At 34.0% G+C, this 21,131-nt stretch overlaps 1 protein-coding gene across 2 annotated transcripts in view; it reads left to right on the top strand.

The window, feature by feature from the left end:
- COL14A1 (collagen type XIV alpha 1 chain) overlaps positions 1-21,131 on the top strand; it is a 249,753-nt gene that overhangs the window by 169,331 nt on the left and 59,291 nt on the right. For both annotated transcript variants that reach the window (XM_031947145.1, XM_031947146.1), the window contains exons 35-40: positions 247-324; positions 3,263-3,349; positions 11,148-11,201; positions 13,180-13,275; positions 15,052-15,105; positions 15,478-15,531. In XM_031947145.1, coding sequence (XP_031803005.1) covers positions 247-324; positions 3,263-3,349; positions 11,148-11,201; positions 13,180-13,275; positions 15,052-15,105; positions 15,478-15,531 — 423 coding nt within the window. The remainder of the gene's footprint in view (positions 1-246; positions 325-3,262; positions 3,350-11,147; positions 11,202-13,179; positions 13,276-15,051; positions 15,106-15,477; positions 15,532-21,131) is intronic.

The raw sequence follows: 21,131 nt of genomic DNA on the forward strand, positions 1-21,131 counted from the left end.
GCATTTGTTATTAGGATTTTGACATTTATAATTAATCATTTTATATTCAGCATTTTATAGTAGAAATACCAGAGACATAGAAATGTTCTCATTTTCACATAAAAGAGAGCACATTTTGGAGATATGCTGCTTTGTCTACTTTTGTATTTACAAATGTGTGGCTGTTACTTAACATAAAAGTAGTTATGATCATAAATTTCTCTTATTTAAACTGTTTCTTTTTTTTTTTTATTTGGTTAATCTCAGTTCCAGCTACAGATGTTTGACATTGTTTGTTCTACTTCATGGGCCAACAGAGACAAATGCTGCGAACTCCCAGGACTGGTAGGAATTCTATTGTCTATTGTGTTTTGGAAAATCATATTTAATTTGCTCTTTAGGTAATGTTTATTCCCTGTATAATCTACCCTTTCTATTTCTGTAAGAACATAGTGTGAATTTGAATTCAATTTATTTATTGTTGGGGAAAAACTGTCATAAGAATTGGGTCTCCATGAGTAGTTATTGTCCTTCATTCTTGAAGAGGACTAAGATGACATCACTATGTTGGAGACAAGGGTGTCCATCTGTGTCCATAGTGTGTCTAATTGTGGCTGATCAGACCAATATGAGCATGGAAGACTCTAGCACAGGTCAAGCACAAATGGTCCACATAGATTAGTGACTACTTAACAACCAAAGGACATGGCAAAAAATACTTTTAAATAATAAAGATGGGTTGAGGATGCCAGGGTTTTCTGGAAGTAGTGAGTAGCTTCAAGTGAGTTTTTGTTCAGATGTTTCTGCCCAGAACTGATTCTTTTCTTTCAAAAGCCTCTGTTTCACCAATCAGACTCCCCAAAAACTATTTTGATGACCTAGAAAAAATAACAACAAAGTTCATATGGAAAAACAAAAGGTCAAGAATTTCAAGGGAATTAATGAAAAAAAATCAAATGAAGGTGGCCTAGCTGTACCAGATCTAAAATTATATTATAAGGCAGCAGTTACTAAAACTATCTGGTATTGGCTAAGAAATAGACTAGTTGTTCAATGGAATAGGTTAGGTTCAAAGGACAAAACAGCCTATAACTTTAATTATCTAGTGTTTGACAAACCCAAAGACCCCAGTTTTGGGGATAAGAATGCATTATTTGACAAAAATTGCTGGGAAAATTGGAAACTAGTATGGCAGAAACTAGGCATTGATCCATACTTAACACCATACACCAAGATAAGGTCAAAATGGGTTCATGATCTAAGCATAAAGAATGAGATTATAAAAGCCTCTGTTTCAATATCTCCAGCCCTACCAGGGCAATTTGGTGCAGTTAACCAAACCAAAATTTAACTTGAAATGGAATCTTTGGTTGCTCACTAGATGCCAGAAAACCCTATGGGATGGTTTTATGCTATTAACTCCATATTACCCACAGGAAACTAAGGTTAAATTATGTGACTTAGTCATTAAAACACTATAATTTTTCAAACATGATCTAGTCAACTTTCTTTCTTTTATTCTGGGTTCAACTCTTTGTCTATCTATGGTACATGGCTAAATCTTAGCCATCTTAGGAGCTATCTTAAAGATCTTAGGTCTTTGCCATTATTACCATCAAATATCATTCAGGCAGGACTATATATACATAGAAACACACATATGTGCATGGCTTCTAATGGATAACATGAATTTATTCATGCCCTACCTTTTAGAAGCAAAAGTTCTCAAATGCATTATATTAGACAATAGTAAGGGGCTGGGCTTGTTAATCAAGACCTGATAAATATAGAGAAATGGATGTGATGAAGAAGTTGTACATAAAAAGGAAAACATCATAATTGGTTGAGGTCACCAGTGTCCTTCCCCGGAATCAAGATTTACAACCTAAGAATCATACCTGAATTAGTGGCTCTCCATTGCATCTAGGACAAACTTCTCACTTTGTCATTAAAAATTCTTCTTTTTCTTACTCCAGGCTACCTTTCTAGACTTTTTTTCCCTCCTTCACATTATTCCCCTTTACATACTTTATAACCCAATTGACCTATATTTGTAATTGTTCAGTGGGTTGTGGCTTCTTATGACCCTATTTGAGATTTTTTTTTGGCGAAGATACTGGAGCAGTTTGCCATTTCTTTCTCCAGTTCATTTTACAGATGGGGAAACTGAGGCAAACAGGGATTTAATGATTTCCTGGAATTACACAATTAGTAAGTATATAAGGTCAGATTTGAATTTAGAAAAGGGAATCTTCCTGACTGTAGTCCTGACCTTTTACCCACTGTTCCACTTAGCTGGCACTGACTTCCTTTCCCTAAAATCTTTGCATGCAAAGGCTGTTTTGTCCTTTGAACCTAACCTATTCCATTCTCTTTTCTCTAAATCTTAAAATCCTGAGCTTTCATCAAGCTTCCACCTTCTACATGAACCTTATCCTGAGCCCCATGTTGTTAGCATTCTATCTGCAGAACATCTCACATTTAATGAGCTGTTTACCCAGGAGAATATTTTAAATTTTATCTCCTCAACTTTCAATGTTTACATAATATATGCATTTTTTAAGTACTCCCCTTAATATAATTCTGCATTCCAGTCCATCTGTATAACCCTCTGTTCTCATCCTGCTCTCTTCTTTCTCCAGGCCTTTGATTGTAGTTCTCCTTATATTAGAAATAGATTTGATCCATTCTCCATTTCTGTCTATTGAAGACTGTCTCCTCCTTCAAAGTAAAATGCAGACGACTACCAATTTCATGAAGTCTTCTCTATGCAAAAGTGATATGTCCCTCCTATTTTTTTCTATTATTTTGCTTGGTTCTCTTTTGCTTTATCATATTTTACCTTGCACTTTCTGGCTCAGGTGTATGTTGTATCTATTCCTCAGTGCTAAGCATGTAACTTCCTTAAGGGGACAGGATATGTGCCAATTATCACATTTCTTTCTCTTATCACCTAGCATAATAGCTAACATAAGGAAGGTGCTTAAAAGGGTAGACATTGTTTTTTAATTTTTTTAAAAAAAGAAAACCAAAGTTAGTAAGTCAATAAGCATTAAGAACTTAAGGGAAAGACACTAGACTAAGCACTGAGGTTACAAAGAAAAGCAAAAGAAAAAATGTATAGAAAATCACCTAGAATATTAATTATTTATTTATTAAAATATTTTTTCTACTTATTGAAAATCATTAATTTAAATCTTTAAAAATGTTTTCCTGGGTTAGAAAAAGTACTGACAGACGACATTTATTAATATTTAGCTATTTCTTTTTTTTTTTTTAACAGAGGGATGAAGAAAATTGCCCAGCTCTTCCACATTCCTGTTCCTGTTCTGAAATCAGCAAAGGAGCTTCAGGACCTGCTGGCCCACCTGTAAGTATTGAATAAATGTTAGTTTTCCTCAAGAAGAAGAAAGATCTCTAACATTTACATTGGAAACCATTTCTTTCTAAGCTCCAGGACTTGTTTTCTGACTGAATGTTTCCAATACGAACACTCATATTGTAACTACAAAACTCTCTGCCTGTTCTAAACCTAATTTATATTTGCCCAAGGTAGTATTTGAGGTACATTAAATAAGGTATTTCCTAATTAAGGATGAAGAAACTCATCTCTTTGTCATGCATTTTCTTTCTTTCCCTTTTTTTAATTGAACAAAGTTGAAATGCTATTTCAAATGTAATGTCTTTTTTTCTTTTTACTCCTATATAGCAATATATTCTAAGACATTAGTGGATCTGTGAGATTGAGCCTCTTAGGAGCACTTTTTCTATTGATACAGATTGCAACCCATTCATTCCTTCTTCACCTATACATTTCTTGTCCATGTTTACTCTGGATCAAACATTGAAATACTAGGCCTTCCATCCAGGTTGTCTTATATATTATGACTATTATATATAGGACTGTACATTTAGTGCTCTTGTCATATGACCATCCCACCTCTTTTTCCAAGAATATTTCCTTAGTGATATCAATAATGCCACAGAAGAGACAGAATGGAATAAAGTGGATAAAGAATTGGCCTTGGATACAGGAAGATCTGTGCTGAAAAAAAAAAAAAAAAACCCTACTTCTGACACATGCAGGATGTGTGATCCCAGTTGAGTCCCTTAACCTTATATTGCTCTACACAGATATTTTAGCATGGGTCTTTTCTTCATCTCAGAGGTCTCAGTATCAGTAAAATTCCAATTCAAGCCCCTATGCCTTGTGCCAGATCTATATGTAGATATATGTCCAAATTATTGGACATGTGCTGCAGAATACTTGTATTTACCATGTGTGTTTTTATTGTCTTTTGGGTAACCTACAATTTTAATTAATGGAGATTGTGACATTCCAGGTTTCTTAATCATGTAACATCACCTGGGGAACATTTGTGTTCAAAAAAATATTGTCTTTATGCCAAGCATTGAGAGCATTAAAACACAACCATTTCCCACAGGCAATATAGAAATGCAGGTGTTAAAAATATTGTATATCAATCAGATAAAACACTTAGCCAGAAGTTAGGAAAACTCACTTTTTAAAGTTCAAATCTGGCCTCACATAGTCACTAGCTGTTTGATGTTTGTTTCAGTTCCTTATCTGTAAAATTAGCTGGAGAAGGAAATAGTAGATTATTCTAACAACATCTTTGCCAAGAAAATCTCAAATGGGATTATGAAGAGTCAGGTACAATTGAAAATGACTGAACACAAAAATATTGCTGATGAAAAAATGTAGAATTTTAGAAAATTTTAGTATTAAATGCTTATGTTGACTTGCTTCTTTACATGTTTGGGGATGGCTACTAGACCTGTTTCATTGATAAAAAATAATTCCTAAATGAGGGGATTTCCTCTACCCATTTAGGTCAGCACCTTTTCTGCTACTGGCATTCTGAGAGAGTTACCTGGAGCAGACATATAAAATGTGCTACCTACAACACTCAAGTATGAGAACCAGATTAAAATATAATTGGCAAATAGCAAAATAAATAAAAATATAATAAAATATAAACATTGGTCTTCTAAGTCAATATATGGCCAACAGAGATTCCATGTGCTGTTTGGTGGTACCCATTTCTCTTTGACACAGAGCAAAAAAGGATTAATTGACTTGTCAAGACTCACACAGCCAAAAAAGTGTCACAAACAGTGTGTGAATACAACTATTCCTGACTTTAAGGCCAGTTCTCTAGCAATACCTCTTCACTGTTTTATATACAAACCCCATTTGATCTTCACAATCCTATGAGGTAGGTGGGTATTATGAGTAAGTATTGTTATCTCCCACATTACAGTTAAGAATACCTCTGAGCTCTCTGAAGCTCAAAAATTAAGTGGTTTGCTTGTGGAATCATTAAAAACACTATGCTATTTCCAGACACTCTCTTTTTCCTTCTGTTTTGAGCTCAATTCATTGCCTGAGCAAAATATATTTACTAACATATTGTCTTGAGGATGACCATTCAGCTGCTTGTCATAATTCTGTACATTAAACATTAAACATTGAGTTATTCATTTTCATATAGTTTTTCTTATAATGGATTATTAAGCTTATCTCTTTTAAGTAATCTTGTGTCTCATTGGGGAAATCCTATAGAGCTCTGAAGATTAAGGTAATCACTAGATCATTTGCAAACAGGAGCATGTGAAAAACTTCAATATATTTGGTATCATCTCTATAGAGTTAGAAGGGACCTTATGGGGTATTGAATTAAATATCCTTATTTTACATATAGGAAATGTGAGGCATAGAGAATTTGAGTAGAGTTATGAATCTATTAATTGTCTGAAACAGTATGTCAAATCAAATCTTCCTATCCAGATCCAGCACTCGAGGAATTCTTATCTATTTACTTTAGACAACATATTTTCCATCACAGTGGTGAATACCTTTGGTGAGCATGAATTTCCCTGTTTTATTCCTCTTTACATATTGTACAAAGAAAGGAAACAAGGGAAATTATAACCAAATTTAGAATAATTAGAACCAGAGGGTTTACATCCTTCTTCAAAGATCTTTTTGAAACTTTTCCACTGATGCCATTTTTCACCTTCTGCCAAATTATCAAAGCAAGTATGTGTTACTTTGAGAAGGAGAAAACATCAATAGTTTATCGTCAGAGAACTGCAATTCTGTTGAAGGGACTTGATGGGACAAGAAAACAGAATCAGTGTCCATGAATAACTAGTGGAAACCAAAATCTTACAGGATAATTTTTTTTTTTCTAAAACCCGTCATTTAATGTTTGACTTTCCACTAAGCAGGACTGGCATGTTAGACATTTCCACAGTAGATAACCCAGACTGACAGTTGGCTTGCAGGATAAAATTTCATTCCAGGTTGGCTCTGATTGTATAAATTTCTCTACTTTTTTAAGTTCAACAGATCTGTTTTTTCACAAATGAAGAACCTTCTGGAGTTTTTTGGAACGGATCCTGGCAATTCCTTTTTTATCTTTGGCACAAAGGAGCATCTCTTCAACATTAAGCATGCAATCCAATTTTCTCCATATTTTATGGCACACATTTACCTATCATTTTCTATTGAAAATAGAAATTCATTCTCTGCTTTACTCTAAATCATCCTGTAGTCTGTAGAGAAACAACAAAGTCATTCCATTCTTCATATTATTTTAAGATTTTCTGCCCCTGGCCAAAATCATCCTTCCACATGTATGGAACTAGCCTTGAGCTCCATGAAAACCACATGTGGTTCTAGCAATTTACCACACTAAGGAGCTATGCCCTAAAGAGGTCATGTGCACGATCAATTTGAGTTATTTTGTCTGGTCCCAGAGGGCATAACTAAAGAGCTGAAATAGATAGAAGCAATGGGTAAGTTATTTATGCCTCATGGGTTGTTAAACAGTTGGTAAAGATTTGCTGGGCAGATTTGGGAAATAATCCTTATTTTCCTGAGACCTGCATGAAATACTTCTGAATTTATTTGATTTCTCTAGCCCATTTCTTTGCTAGCACTCAAGGGAATCATACAAGTAAGTTATAATATGGAAGACTTTGAGATTTAACCGTTTTATGTGTGCTGGCATATAGAGGAAGTAAGTACTCCCAAAGTAAGGGAGAGAGAAGTAAGGAAAAAGAAAATGAAGTCTCAAGGAAGAAAGGAATGATAAACTTCAAATATGAATGACAAATTTCATTTGAAGAGCTTGAGAAATAGGATCATGGAATCTTACAATGTCAGACTTGGAAAAGACAGAATTATCCTATCCAGCTCATATTTAAATAGGAATTCCTTTTTTTAAGATTCCTGGCATGTAGTCCTTCAGTCTTTGCTTAAATATCTTCAGGAAAGGAGAATCCATTATTTCTCAAAGTATCTAGTTCCACTTTGGAATAACAGCTTCTTTGCTATAATTTCTCTTTTTTGTTTATTATTCTGTCTTTGGGATAAAGTAGAAAAAAAAATGATCCCTCTTTTATATGATAGCCCTTCAAATATTTTTCATATCTATCCTAATTCATCTTTTCTTCCAAAGTGATCCCACACAGAACAGAGAAGTTGTTGCAGAACAATTGGTGTGGGGAAGGAGGGAGGGAGGGAAACAAACTGATTTCCATTGATTAAACTTAATTTTTTGGTTGGTAGCATATATGGTTGCTGGAAAAAAATGCTAAAGTAAAAACTGTATTATGTCATGCATGTAAAAAACTTGTATTCTTGTTTATATTATCTTTTTTCTCACTTCACTAAAACATTAAATGTTATTATCATCATTCATTGAATAGGATTTATTTAGGTACCATATGTACCAGCATTATACTTTGCAGTGAAGGATATAATAAAAGTATAAAACACAATCCTTTCTTGAAATATATACCTCAGACATGTTCAAATAATACAATTATATATTAACATCTCAAGACGTACCATTCAAATTTAATTGGGAAGTAGTATCTTGGATGTTTGAATTAATGAATATCTAAATCTCCACGAGATCTGTATCATTGGTAAATGAGTGTAAAGATTTATTGATGCTGCCATATCCCAAGTCTGTGAGGTCATCCCTAGGTTTTTTTTTTTTTTTTTTTTTTTTTTTTTTTTTTTTTTTTTTTTTTTGCACTGACCAGTGAAAGCCTAGAAAATTGACTACTACTTTTAGGGACATACTTGACTAGTAAATAACATGAAGGGAGATCTTGTATCTTTTCTTAATATATTATCACCTCAAAGCACCTAAGGACATTTTAATGATAATATATCTTAAAAAACATCAAGAAATCCATTTTCTTGGGGAAAGAGATATTAAATGGCAATCACAAAGCATGTGGATCATCATGTTTCTTAGTTTGATAAAAACAGAGATCTATCAAAAGTGCCTCCTATAATAACAGGATATTTATCAATAATTCTAAACACGTAAGCAACCACTATTCTTGAAAGTGTAGAGGGCCAGAATTTTGGAGAAGTATACTTGAAACGAACTGATGAGATGATGGTTCTCTAGTTCACATATATACTTAGTACTTAGTGTGGTGATGTAATGCTTCTCTAATTCACACATATTCAGTATGCTGTAATGATGTAATTGTACTAAGGTATGTAAAGGCTAAGAAGGTTTATAAATGAGGCATTCCATCCTTGACCAGCCTTGTGGTGGCTGTTCTGCCTTCTGCACTCCTCCACTGAGACCAAGGCCATTCCAGAGATCCTCCAGAAAGCTAGCCCAAACATTACATTAAAGAGAGGCAACAAATATTTATTAAGTACTTTTTGATTAATTAATCAAAAACTATACTAAGTGCAAGGGATACAGATATAAAGAAGAAGAAACAACAGTCCCTACCTTTAAGGAGTTTTCATTCTAATGCTTAGAGATGGTGCACAAAAAGGAGCTAAAAGAAGAAATGTGTGTGAAGAGGATATATCCATAGGATGTGGCGTTCAGAAATCTCGAAAGCCAGAATTGGAACTGGGAGAGGAATGAAGGTTGTCCAGCCTGGGCTACTCCCCTATGAGGAACTCACCGAAGGAAGAAGGGTACTGGTTAGGAAAGGGACACTCCAGAGTAAGATGGCCCAGAATAATAGAGCTTTCATTGTGAGAAGACCCCTTGTATTGAGGGAAGCTCTAGAGGGAGACATAGTTGAAGCATTATGACAACGTCCAAAAAGTCATATGTAAGTCTAGGAGGAAAATGAAAGTTAGTTGCATGGACCCCTACCTAAAATGGAGGTTGGAAGTAGATTATTAGCCAATGTTTGTTCCAGTCAGAGTGGGGCTTCCCAGACAGCCTCTTGAATAGGGTCGAAGAATCAAGGAGTGATTCTAAATACACAATAGAATGACAGGACACAGCAGAATCAAAAAGCTTCTACTCTTGCTCACAAAGTAGAGAAAATGAGTTGTAATAGAACCAAATGACCAATAAAGATGGAAAAGAGCAGTCTCAGAAAGAACAGTGCCTTGAGTACCCATCTACTCTGTCCCTTACAGTCATCATTCTTTCAACTGTGTTAGTTTTAATGGGATCTAGCTCTGCTCAGTTCTGACTTCTTGACGAATGGAAGCAACTCTATGCCTTTTATAGAATTCAAGCCCTGCCATCTCTGAAAGTCATTGGAGCTGTCCCCTTCTTTTTCTAAAGGAACAAGTTACTTTTGGACCAAAAGAGTCCTGCCCCATTAGTAAACAGAAAAGTGCTGCTTTAGTTTAGTTAGTATGACTCATTGGGAACTATTCTTTCCTGAGAACTAGTATACTACCTGGACTCAAGTGGGGGAGAGATGGGTTATTTTGCCTCTTCTCACCACTCCCTCATTCCATTCCAGACCAAAGTAGCAGTGTGAGTTAACAATTTCAGATATCACTAATGCTAGATGAATAGTCATACTCCTCATCTGCATTGAAATGGAAATACAACCAAGCAAAATATTTTTATTGCCAAATCTAAATAAGTTTAGGAAAAAAAGTATTAAAATCAATAAACATTCACTTGACTAGTAAATGACATGAAAGGAGATCTTGTATATTATCACCTGAAAAAATCTAAGGAAATTTTAATGGTAATATATCTTAAAAACCATCAAGAAATCCATTTTTATTAATTTTATCTCTTCATTGGCCATTGCTTATCTTTAACAACAAATTCATATACATTTTTTTGTAGGTTCCTGACAGAAAAAAGAAATGAAAAAACCAACAAAAAAATTTCATACTTATGAAAACAAATGGCATAATATTGATACTCAATTTTTAAATATTTTCCAAGATATTAAAAATGAATAAAATGATGAAATAAAAAAATTTTTGGAAGCTTAATTCTGATAGATTTAACTGACAAGTAGTTATCTGGCACAGTAAATAGAGCACTAAGGAGTCAGGAAGACCAGAGATCAAATTCTGCCTCTGATACTTACTGCATGAGTCATGGCAAATCACTTAACTTCTATCTACCTCACTTTCTTCATCTGTAAAATGGGGCTAATAATAACACCTACCTCCCAGAGTTGTTGTGAGGGTGAAATCGGATATTTGTATTTTGCAAACCTTAAAGCATCACATCAATTCTAGTTATGGTTAATAGTAATGATTTTTATTGATAATAATAATCATGAATAATGATCATTTCATGGTCAGGTCCAAAATTTTGTTCTTTAATCTTCTCAACTTTTACTCTACTCACATTCTTCCATTCTCCCTAAGATATCATCTCAACAACAACAAAAATTCTTTTTTCATAAAGGATCACCTAAATCAACCTCATTTTAAAAATCAAAGAACTAGAGTTTTAGGTTTTGTGTGCATGTGCGCATGCCCGCGTGCGCTCGTTTTTTAAAGTTGAGCTGGATAATTTCAAATCATAATTATATTGTGTTTTGTATGGCATTTCAGATCAGAATTAAAAGGGAAAATATTCCTCTCTCTACTTACAACAGATATATTGTATAATTGTCAGATATATCCAAGTCATTTGCAAAAACCTGAAAAAGTTTTGGCAGAAAGCCTTCTCAAAATGTGAAATCATCTAAAGGGAGGGGGAGAACTGAATTGTGCAGATATTCATCTGTGGATGGTGATGAAGCTGTAACATTAATGCAGTATATTGGCATTTATGCAAAATGGGAATGAGATACTCCATATCATTAAGAAATAAGATTGAAACATACTTTTTCGAGGTTGGCCTTTGAGTTGATATTTTACATATGTTTTCCAGGGTGGTCCAGGACTCCGGGGACCAAAGGGTCAGAGAGGTGATCAGGGTCCAAAGGTAACTTGTGTTTATTTTTTTTCCTATGGGAGTGATTTGTGTGTGCGTGCGTGTGTGTGTGTGTGTGTGTGTGTGGTGGGTTTTGCTATTTATTCTATCCAACCCAAAGTTGTCTTGATATGATAAAAAGTGAACCTAAAATCAGTCCTTTATTTTTAGAGCCTCCTTCATCCTTACTCCAAAGAGCTATTTATAATCTGGATTAAGTGAAAGCTTTTCTAGTCAAGAATGAAGCTTCCTTAAGCCCCATTATTTTTATTTGATGAATGCTTTTTTCTCATATTCCTAACTATCAGACTTTGCCACAATTGTCATAAGAACTTTAGTTTCTCACGAGTAATTCCTCCTTCTCATTACTTTCTACATTCCAGGTCTCTTATTTGAGTCCTGTTCTTTCTTTATACAGTGTTGGACTTACTGTGTGGAGCATTTCCTTTTGAGTTATCTTTCTAGTTTTTATAAAAATTTTGTGCTGAAATGTCTTTAGTTACATCTATTTCCCTTCCTATTAGCATATCTGAATGAAAGTCATTCTGTTAGAGAGCCTTTAGCTTTGGAATGGGAACAAAGATAATTGGCTTATTTGGGGGATAAACACACATTGACCTCATCACTATGCCCTAAGGAAATGAACTCAAAAACTATCAATAAATCTTGTACCTATTTTTAAAGCTGGTAGCAGACAACTTAGTATTCCCTTGATTTTTCTTAGGAGTTGGCCAAGAATGTATCCTAAGTCAGAGGTTAGATAGAGAGATATGCAGCTAGATAGATAGCTATGTACAAGAATAGATAGTTGAATAATACATGATAAATTGACTAATAATTGATAAATAGATGATGTAGATACAGATAAATGCAGATATAGATATAAATAGCATTTATTAAGCTCTTACTGTGTGCCAAACACTACGCTAAGTACTAAACATACAAATAGAGAAAAAAAAAAAGCCAAAATGATACCTGTCCTCAAGTTCACATTCTAGTGGGGTTCTAGCAAGTGAAGAGTGAAGGATGGTATTTGTATAAGGGTATGAAGAGAAATCCCAGGAAGATAAAGTAAAAAGCTCACCTATCAGTTATTTTAACAAAGTTATCAGATATCTTTTAAAAATCCAGTTGTTTTTTTTTCTAATTACACTGAATTTTCTTATGTTCTTCATATTGGAGAATTTTTACATGGGCTTAATGTTGAAATCTTTTTTTACAATTGTGAGTTGATTTGTGGTTATTTATTTATTTTTTTAACCATGCCATGGCTAAAAGGCAGGGATTGTGTTGTTTTGTTTCCCAAATGAGTCACTTAAATGTTGAAGAGAAAAGCCTAGCTCAAAATCTTCCTCACTTTATGAGTGAGAAAACCTCAGAGATTTACCCAGTCACAAACATGTTAGAACTAAGATTTGAATCTTCTATCTTTAGATTCCAAATACATCCATTAATCTCCCCATACATGAATGAATTCCCCCTTAGCATTCAGGTAGTACTTTATTTTTGTGCCTCTTATCAAGGAATGCCATTTCTTATAGAGAAGAAAGAATTTTTGTAGAGTTGAATACTACTTGGTTTGGATTTAGAAGATTGGATTTCAAATCCTTGTTCCCTATATGATCTTGGACAAATTATTGGACATCTCTGGGCTTATTGCCTCATTTGTAAAATGAAGAGGACAAATTAAATAATCTTCAAATGTGGGATCCTGTGACATTCTAACTTTTTATGTTTATGTCTTATTGCTGTCTAGCATTGTAAACTCCACAATGACATCACCTTATTTAAACTTTTGCATTCCTTTTGAGAACCTTGCTGATAATAAATGTTTGTAGGATGAGTAAATGGAGAAATTATATATATATAAATAATTCCTATCAGCTTCTTCTTATTGATTTGAATTGAAATTCTGAATTATATATATAAAAAAACTTATATCAAAAGATTTAATTAACTGCCTAAATGACTTCTCTTTGCTTCCTTCTAGGGACCAGATGGTCCTCGTGGTGAAACAGGTTCCCCAGGACCCCAGGGTCCTCCTGGCCCACAAGGTCCAAGTGGACTTTCCATTCAAGGCATGCCGGTGAGTTGTAAATAAATATTACTGAGATGTCAGAGTACTTTAACATTTCAAGGAATAATTAGTGGTGAAATATATATCTTACTAAGAAAAACCAGTCCTTCAACTGGTCTTGAAGTATATTGGACAATATTTTATGAAAGGTCATAGTCTTCATTCTGTAGCCATTTTTCTAGCACAATAAGATAATATACAACAATATATGTACACAGGAAAAATTTGCACAGGAAGTCTTGTGAATGTAGGGATAATCAAGTGAGATCTGCCTAATATATCTTGCCTGTTAAATCAAGTATATAATGCTTACAAAGTGATATAAAAATGTAAAATGCTATATAAATACATTCTTATTAATTAGCAGTTTTAGTGGTGAAAGACAAAATACATACCCTCCATGGATTTATGGGTTTTGTCAATTTCCATTGTCATTCAAGTGCATTTCATTCAAATGGCAATACATATAAAATGGTTATTGTTCCCAATATATTTAAATAAAGAGCTCCATGCTCTGAGAATCTGACTGTGTTTCCTCAGAAAGGATTCATGTCACATTGAAACACATTAGACACCACTTACTTATCTCTATATATCTTACCTTACCTTGTTTTGTGTTTGTCTGTGTTATGAACCCCATTGGCCTTCTGGTAATACTGATGGTTCATTGTTCAGAATAATGTTTTGAATGCATAAAATAAAATCAGAGAGCTAAAAAGGAAACCAATTACATTAACATATAATTATTAAAATTCTGTTTATTCATGTCATTTCATTCAAATTCTGTTTATTTATATGTCCTAGGTTAGGAATACTGCCTGATAGAAATCAAAATTATAATTACCATCTAAATCAATATTATTATTATAGAAAACACTTGCTATTTGTTGATTTTGAAGCAATAGTTTTTCAAAGATTTTAAAAGATTTGTTTTGTAGCCACATCTGAGTGATATTTGATATGCTCATGACACTGTTGCTCTGGTTACAGTTTTTCCTTCTTGGAGTATTCCTCCCATGGATCATACTTTGGAAACTACTCTTCTCCTGTATACATATAATACATTCCAGTTTATGTGCATTTTTCTCTACTCTGTATTCTGATGTTTTCTTCACTACAACCCTATTAGATATTATTCCTATGCTGTAGACAAGGAAACTGATTCACAGAGAGGTTAAATGCATTGTCCAAGATCACACATCCAGTAATTGTTGGAGGCCACATTTATACTCAAAGCTTACAGTTTGAGGTCCAGTTCCAACTATAGGTCCAATTACATAGACAGTACTATACTGTACTGCCTCTCATATGTTTATAGCAAGAAAAACAAAAAACAAAAAAATGTAACAATGAAATGATTAGATCCAAAAGATAGGCAGAACTTTAACTGTTTAAATCCCCTTCTGGAAATCTAGGGACTTAGAAAAGCAAAGACCTGGTCATTACATTTATATTTCCATGATTACACTGTCCCCTTTTCTCGGTTATAATGTCTATGATTTTTTTCCCCAAATAGTTGGTATTCTTTCCTCTTTCAGCTATAATGAGGATCTGTTGCTTCATGCCCTCAAAACTGTTTCTACATATAAACCTTTAAGTTCTATGTTTATGTTGGTATGAGGTAATTTATTTTAATATTTAATATAGTATGTGTATATTTAATACGGTATGTGCATATGTGTATGAATATGACCAAATGTTGACTAAGGAAGAATGGTTGATGGGGAAAAAACAGTATATGAATTGATGAGTGTGTTTAATTTCATGTGGTTTTTGGATCTTCAGGGAGCACCAGGTGAAAAAGGAGAGAAGGGAGATCTTGGTTTTCCAGGCCCACAGGTATTCTCTTTAATTCCTTGCTGTCAGCATAAGAAGCTTATATGAAGAAAAGGCAATGGGTTTTTGAAGTGGTTTATGAATTTGGAAATCACAGTTTCTATTTTCAGTACAGTACTACCCTTAGCCCAGATTCATTTATCTTAAATTTTTTCTTTCCATGAGTCACATTGAAGTTCCTCACCATAAGCTAAGTGGGGGCTGGGAAGGAAAGGGAGGCATTTCTCTTCCATGAATCATAGCTATGTGCCCTATTCCAAGTTCTAAAGACCTCCATTTTCACATCATACCTTCTCTGAGGTTTTGAAGTATTTCAGTGAAGCAAGTTAGGAGTGTGAGGGTGACCTTTTTATTTTTGGTCTTTAATCTTTTTAGGGTATTCCAGGGAACACTGGATCACCAGGACGTGATGGTTCACAAGGCCATAGGGTAAGAAAATATTCAATAGTTTGTAGCAATGTTGTTTTTCATCAATACTACTGTTTTATTTTCCATGTAGAAGTCTACTTGAGGCAGGGAAATCTCTTTTCCACTCATAGATTGGTTGCTCCTGATTCTGTCCTTTGCGCAGGCTCTTCTCCAGCCCCAGAAGCACTCCTCAGCTCCCTTCTCCACCTGCCTATGCCCCCAAACAGTTAAAAACCATCTAAATATGTTTGACTCTCTTTTTTCAGAACTTAACCTCTTAAAATTCTTTTAAAAGTATATTTCACAATTCCCAGTTTTCTTAAAATGATGATATAGAACACAAGTTAATCATAATTCATCATACTGAGCATTAATTATAGTACTTTGCTACAAAATAGTGATATCTTCAGGGACCATTTGGATTTGGGGATAAACAATGATACTAAATGACCCCACACTTCTGTCTCTCTTCCTACTGCCTCCTATGGGTCTTGCTGTCTCTAACACTTTGCATTATTTTATGCATAGCTATTTGAATAAAAGCCAAAAGGTATTTTCATCTCTATCACAGGATAAAACGTATGAGCTTTATGACAGCAATTATCAGTCAAGGATTTCTTTTTTTTTTCCTATTTATTTTTGAGAGATTTCTATGTTCACAGCTGTATTTCAGATGGCTAAGAGATTGCATGATTAAAAAATCTTATCTCTTAATTAGAGGTTTAGAATGAGATATGCATCTTTAGACTTGGTCAATGTGTTGACTGGTATTGCTTGACTATTTTTTTTATTACATGGGAGAGCTTTGATGGGGGGGAGGGGAGAGGGCTGAATCAGTAAGAAGTGGCAAAAATTAGAAACATCACTAAAAAATTTCAGAAGAAAAAAAGAACAAACCAGCAAGATAATTGTGTCACTTCCTTATTAAATATATACTTTAAATACGTGTTTAATATATAGTTTAATTAATGTCAACTATAGACTGGCACAAACTTATAGAACTTGTTGATAAATAATCATTTTTGGCAGATTTTGAAGTTGTTCCTCTAAGAAAAACTTAATAGAGCATGGAATTAAATAAATATTTAATTAAATTTATGTTAAATATATACTTTTAAAAGCTACAGAAAAAGTCTTATCTTGAACCAAATCAGTTCCAATAGAGCAGTAATGAACTGAACCACTACACCTAGGGAAAGAACTCGGGGAGATGACTATGAACCACTACATAGAATTCCCAATCCCTCTATTTTTGTCTGCCTGCATTTTTGATTTCCTTCACAGACTTCATTGTACACTATTTCAGAGTCTGATTCTTTTTGGACAGCAAAATAACTGTTTGGACATGTATACATATATTATATTTAAATTATACTTTAACATATTTAACATGTATTGATCAACCTGCCATCTGGGAGAAGAGGTGGGGGGAAGGAAGGAAAAAATTGGAACAAAAGGATTTGCAACTGGCAGTGCTGAAAAATTACCTATGTATATGTCTTGTAAATAAAAAGCTATAATTAAAATAAAAAGAAAAACTTCAAGAAAAAAGAAAAAGTCTCATCTTTGGATAAACAAGAATGTTGTCACATATAAATCCTGTCCAGAGTTTAGTAAAATGTCTAAATAAAACAACAGCAAATGTGTCCTTTAATACAGTCTTAAAAAAAAAAATAGCTTTTTATTTACAAGTTATATGCATGGGTAATTTTACAGCATTGACAATTGCCAAACCTTTTGTTCCAATTTTTCCCCTCCTTCTCCCCAACCCTTCCCCTAGATGGCAGGATGATCAATATATGTTAAATATGTTTAAGTATAAATTAAATACAAAATAATTATACATGTCCAAACTGTTATTTTGCTGTACAAAATGAATCGGACTCTGAAATATTGTACAATTAGCCTGTGAAGGAAATCAAAAATGCAGGCAGGTAAAAATGTAGAGATTGGGAATTCAATGTAATGGTTCCAGTCATCTCCCAGAATTCTTTCCCTGGGTGTAGCTGGTTCGGTTCATTACTGCTCCATTAGAATTGATTTGGTTCATCTCATTGCTGAAGATGACCAGGTCCATCAGAATTGATCATTATATAATATTTTTGTTGAAGTATATAATGATCTCCTGGCTCTGTATATTTCACTCAGCATCAGTTCATGTAAGTCTCTCCAGACCTTTCTGAAATCATCCTGTTGGTCATTTCTTACCGAACAATAATATTCCATAATATTCATATACCACAATTTATTCAGCCATTCTCTGATTGATGGGTATCTACTCAGTTTTCAGTTTCTGGCCACTACAAAGAGGGCTGCCACAAACAATCTTACACATACAGGTTCCTTTCCCTTCTTTAGTATCTCTTTGCGATATCATTAGCAAAGAGTAATAATTTCCTCATTGCCTACTCTAATTCCTTTGATCTCTTTCTCAACTCTTATTGCCACAGCTAGCATTTCTAATACAATATTGAATAGTAATGGTGATAGTGGGCAACCTTGTTTCACTCCTGATCTTATTGGGAATGGCTACAGTTTGTCCTCATTACATATGATACTTACTGATGGTTTTAAATTGATGCTACTGATTATTTTAAGGAAAAGTACATTTATTCCTATACTCTCAAGTGTTTTTAATAGGAATGGATGTTGGATTTTATCAAACAATACAATCTTTAAATTTATTAATAAAAAGAACAGTAGAGAGAAGGTTGAGTCAGTTCTTTGTTTCTGGCTCATCATAAATTGTCACCCCACATGGTCAGTGATCTCATTTTATTATGCTTTTCTATAAGTGAGCATCAGTTTCAGCTATTTAAGAGAAGTGAATTTGACATTTCCCGGTATATTTGATACAATTTTGGAAATTTAAGTGGGAACTAACTATAAGACTCCAGTTTTTTCTCAAATATTACCTTTAAATCAGGATTAATGCTCTTGTCAAGGAATAGGGAAGCTTATTTTCCCAAATTTATTGGAATGATAAGTAGATTTTATCATGTCCCTATGAAATAAGAGATTTTTAAAAATCGTTTAACATATCTTAAATTTCAGTGTGGTCCCTATTCCCCAAACTGAATTAATCCAGTCTGTACATAAACCCAAGTGAATATTTCCAAAGGAGGAATGCTATAAAGGTGAAATTTATGGAATTTTCTTTAGATGTGGTATGAATATCTAAATGAATTTATATGTTTTGGCAAAGGACTTAGGGCAGGCTTCTGAGTAGTTACATACCTAGATTCTTCCATGAGCCTTGAGGTGCTGAAAGCTACAATTCCAAAAGTTTCACTCACTTAATTTATTTGTCAACTATAGAGACTTATACCGGTGATGATTTGTTGCTGGATCATTTTATGCCAGAATTGGCATTCTTTTTCTTGAAAAACTGTTACATTAACAGGGAGTTTTATAAATGTTGGAAACCCAGGAGATTGGCAAAATATGTTTTTATCTATAGAAATGAAAGTTTTGGAACTAAAATAAGGTAAATAGAAGGATAAGAAATAATATCACTGAGATTCCTTTTCTCCTCCCATATTAGTCAATTTAGAAATAAAACTTTCAAGGTAAACCCAATTCCTATTTTGAAAAATTCCAGGACGCTTAAATTTGTTGCTCTAGTAGAAATTACAGGAGACACAGACTCCTCCTACAAGAATCTATTGGGAAGAATTGGGGTGGGAGTATGGGTCATATCTCTGTTATATGACTTTGGGCAAGTCATTTATACCTTTGCAACTAAGATTCTTGAATCTTATATATAAGATATATATATCCTCCCTCTATAATTGAGGGAGTTGTGCTAACGATGCTCTTTAAAGTCCTTTCCAACAGTATAATTTATGTGTTTTTTTATCTAAATAATGAATTCTTTGGATAAGATCCTTGAAAGAAGGGAACTTCAATCAACATTGGTAAATTTAAGAGACATAAAAAAGTGAGAGAAGCAATTATACTTTCTAAGTTCTTTGTATAGAACCATTTGGGAGAATTTATTTAAGTCTGCTTCAAGTACATAGTGTGAATATACAAATTCCAGAAGAAGATGAAAAGAAATCAGGAACCCAAGCTTGTGAAAATAAGGGAACAAAAAGATCTAGAAAAAATGTAAATGTCCTCTGTCTCTCCTTTAAAAAGTTTATGGAACTCTTCATGTAAACTGATAATAAATGTGCTCTTTTTAACATGCATAATGAACTTTAATTCACTGATGGCAAAAACAAAAAAACAACAAACCTAAAACCAAAACAAAATTAAAAAAAAAAAAACAGTTGGAAGGGCAGGAGGAGGTGGGGATGGAAGTGGAGGAAAACTTGCTAGTCAAGTAATTCCAAAGGGAATGTCTTTTAGCCTCCATTTCATGAAGGTGGGGATGGGAAAGGTAGGTCAGAGGAGAAACACCAAGTGCTTGGGGATCACTGGCAGCTCGGGTCAGAATAGAGTCATAAATCAAGGTACAAGAACAGATATAGCCATGGAGAGGAAGATTGACTTTCAAGGAAACAAGTGCCTTCTGGGGAGGAAATAACTTTCCCTGCTTATGTCAGTGCCCATTTGCCTTGTGTTAATTATGACCCTGATTCAGAATAGTAAAAAAAAAAAAAAAAAAATAGTAATAATTACACCCTGGGTATCATCATTACCAAATGTTCACTTTTCTGAATGTAGGTTTTAAATCTTATCTTTTTTTTTCTTTTGAGTCTGTGTTTTCTTTCACAATATGACTAACATAGAAGTATGTTTATATAACTTATATAACATATATAATTGATCTCTGTGTGTCTGTCTGTCTATCTCTATCTGCCAATGAGCTGAAGGAGTATATTTCGAGAGCAAACCAAACATACCCATGATCAGAAATAATTTCTTAAAATGCATTGCAATGGGGGCAGTTAGGTGGCTCAGTAGATAAAGCACCAGCCCTGAAGTCAGGAGGACCTGACTTCAAATCTGATCTCAGACACTTAACACATTCAAACTGTGTGATCCTGGGCAAGTCACTTAATCCCAATTGCCTCAGCAAAAACAAGAACAAAAAATGCATTGCAATGGGAATTACTCCCACAATGGTTCATAAGTCATTTTTCTGCCTCCTAGTCATTCCAACCCAAATGTAGCTGACATTTTTAAAATGCTTCAGGGCTCTTCAAAGTTCTTTATGTATATTATCTCATGTAAGATTCACAATAGCACTGTAAGGTACTATTTTTCCTGCTTTACATTTGAGGAAACCAAAGTTAGATGATTACTACATAGTCACATAGCAAGAGTCATAAGTGGAAAATGAAGCCAGATATCAAATCTCGCTTTCTGTGATAGAGTTATGGCCAATATGTGATACAGTGAAAAGAACAATGTATTTAGATTTTGAGAAGCTATATTCAGTCTTCCCTCTGCTTCTTTTTACCTGTCTTGAGCAGATCACTTAATTTCTCTGCACCCTTATCTTCTCATTTGTAAAATGAAGATGAAAGTAGAGCCAGAAAGTCCCTCATGGTTCCTAATCCATGATCCTTCTTTGCCTGCCTCTAGCTTCTCTCAATGACACCTTCCCACTAGCACCCTCACAGTAATTAGAATATAAATCAAAATCAAGCAGCTTTTTTTTTGAGTCAGTT

This window comes from Sarcophilus harrisii, chromosome 1 (assembly GCF_902635505.1).
Source record: "Sarcophilus harrisii chromosome 1, mSarHar1.11, whole genome shotgun sequence".
NCBI lineage: Eukaryota > Metazoa > Chordata > Mammalia > Dasyuromorphia > Dasyuridae > Sarcophilus > Sarcophilus harrisii.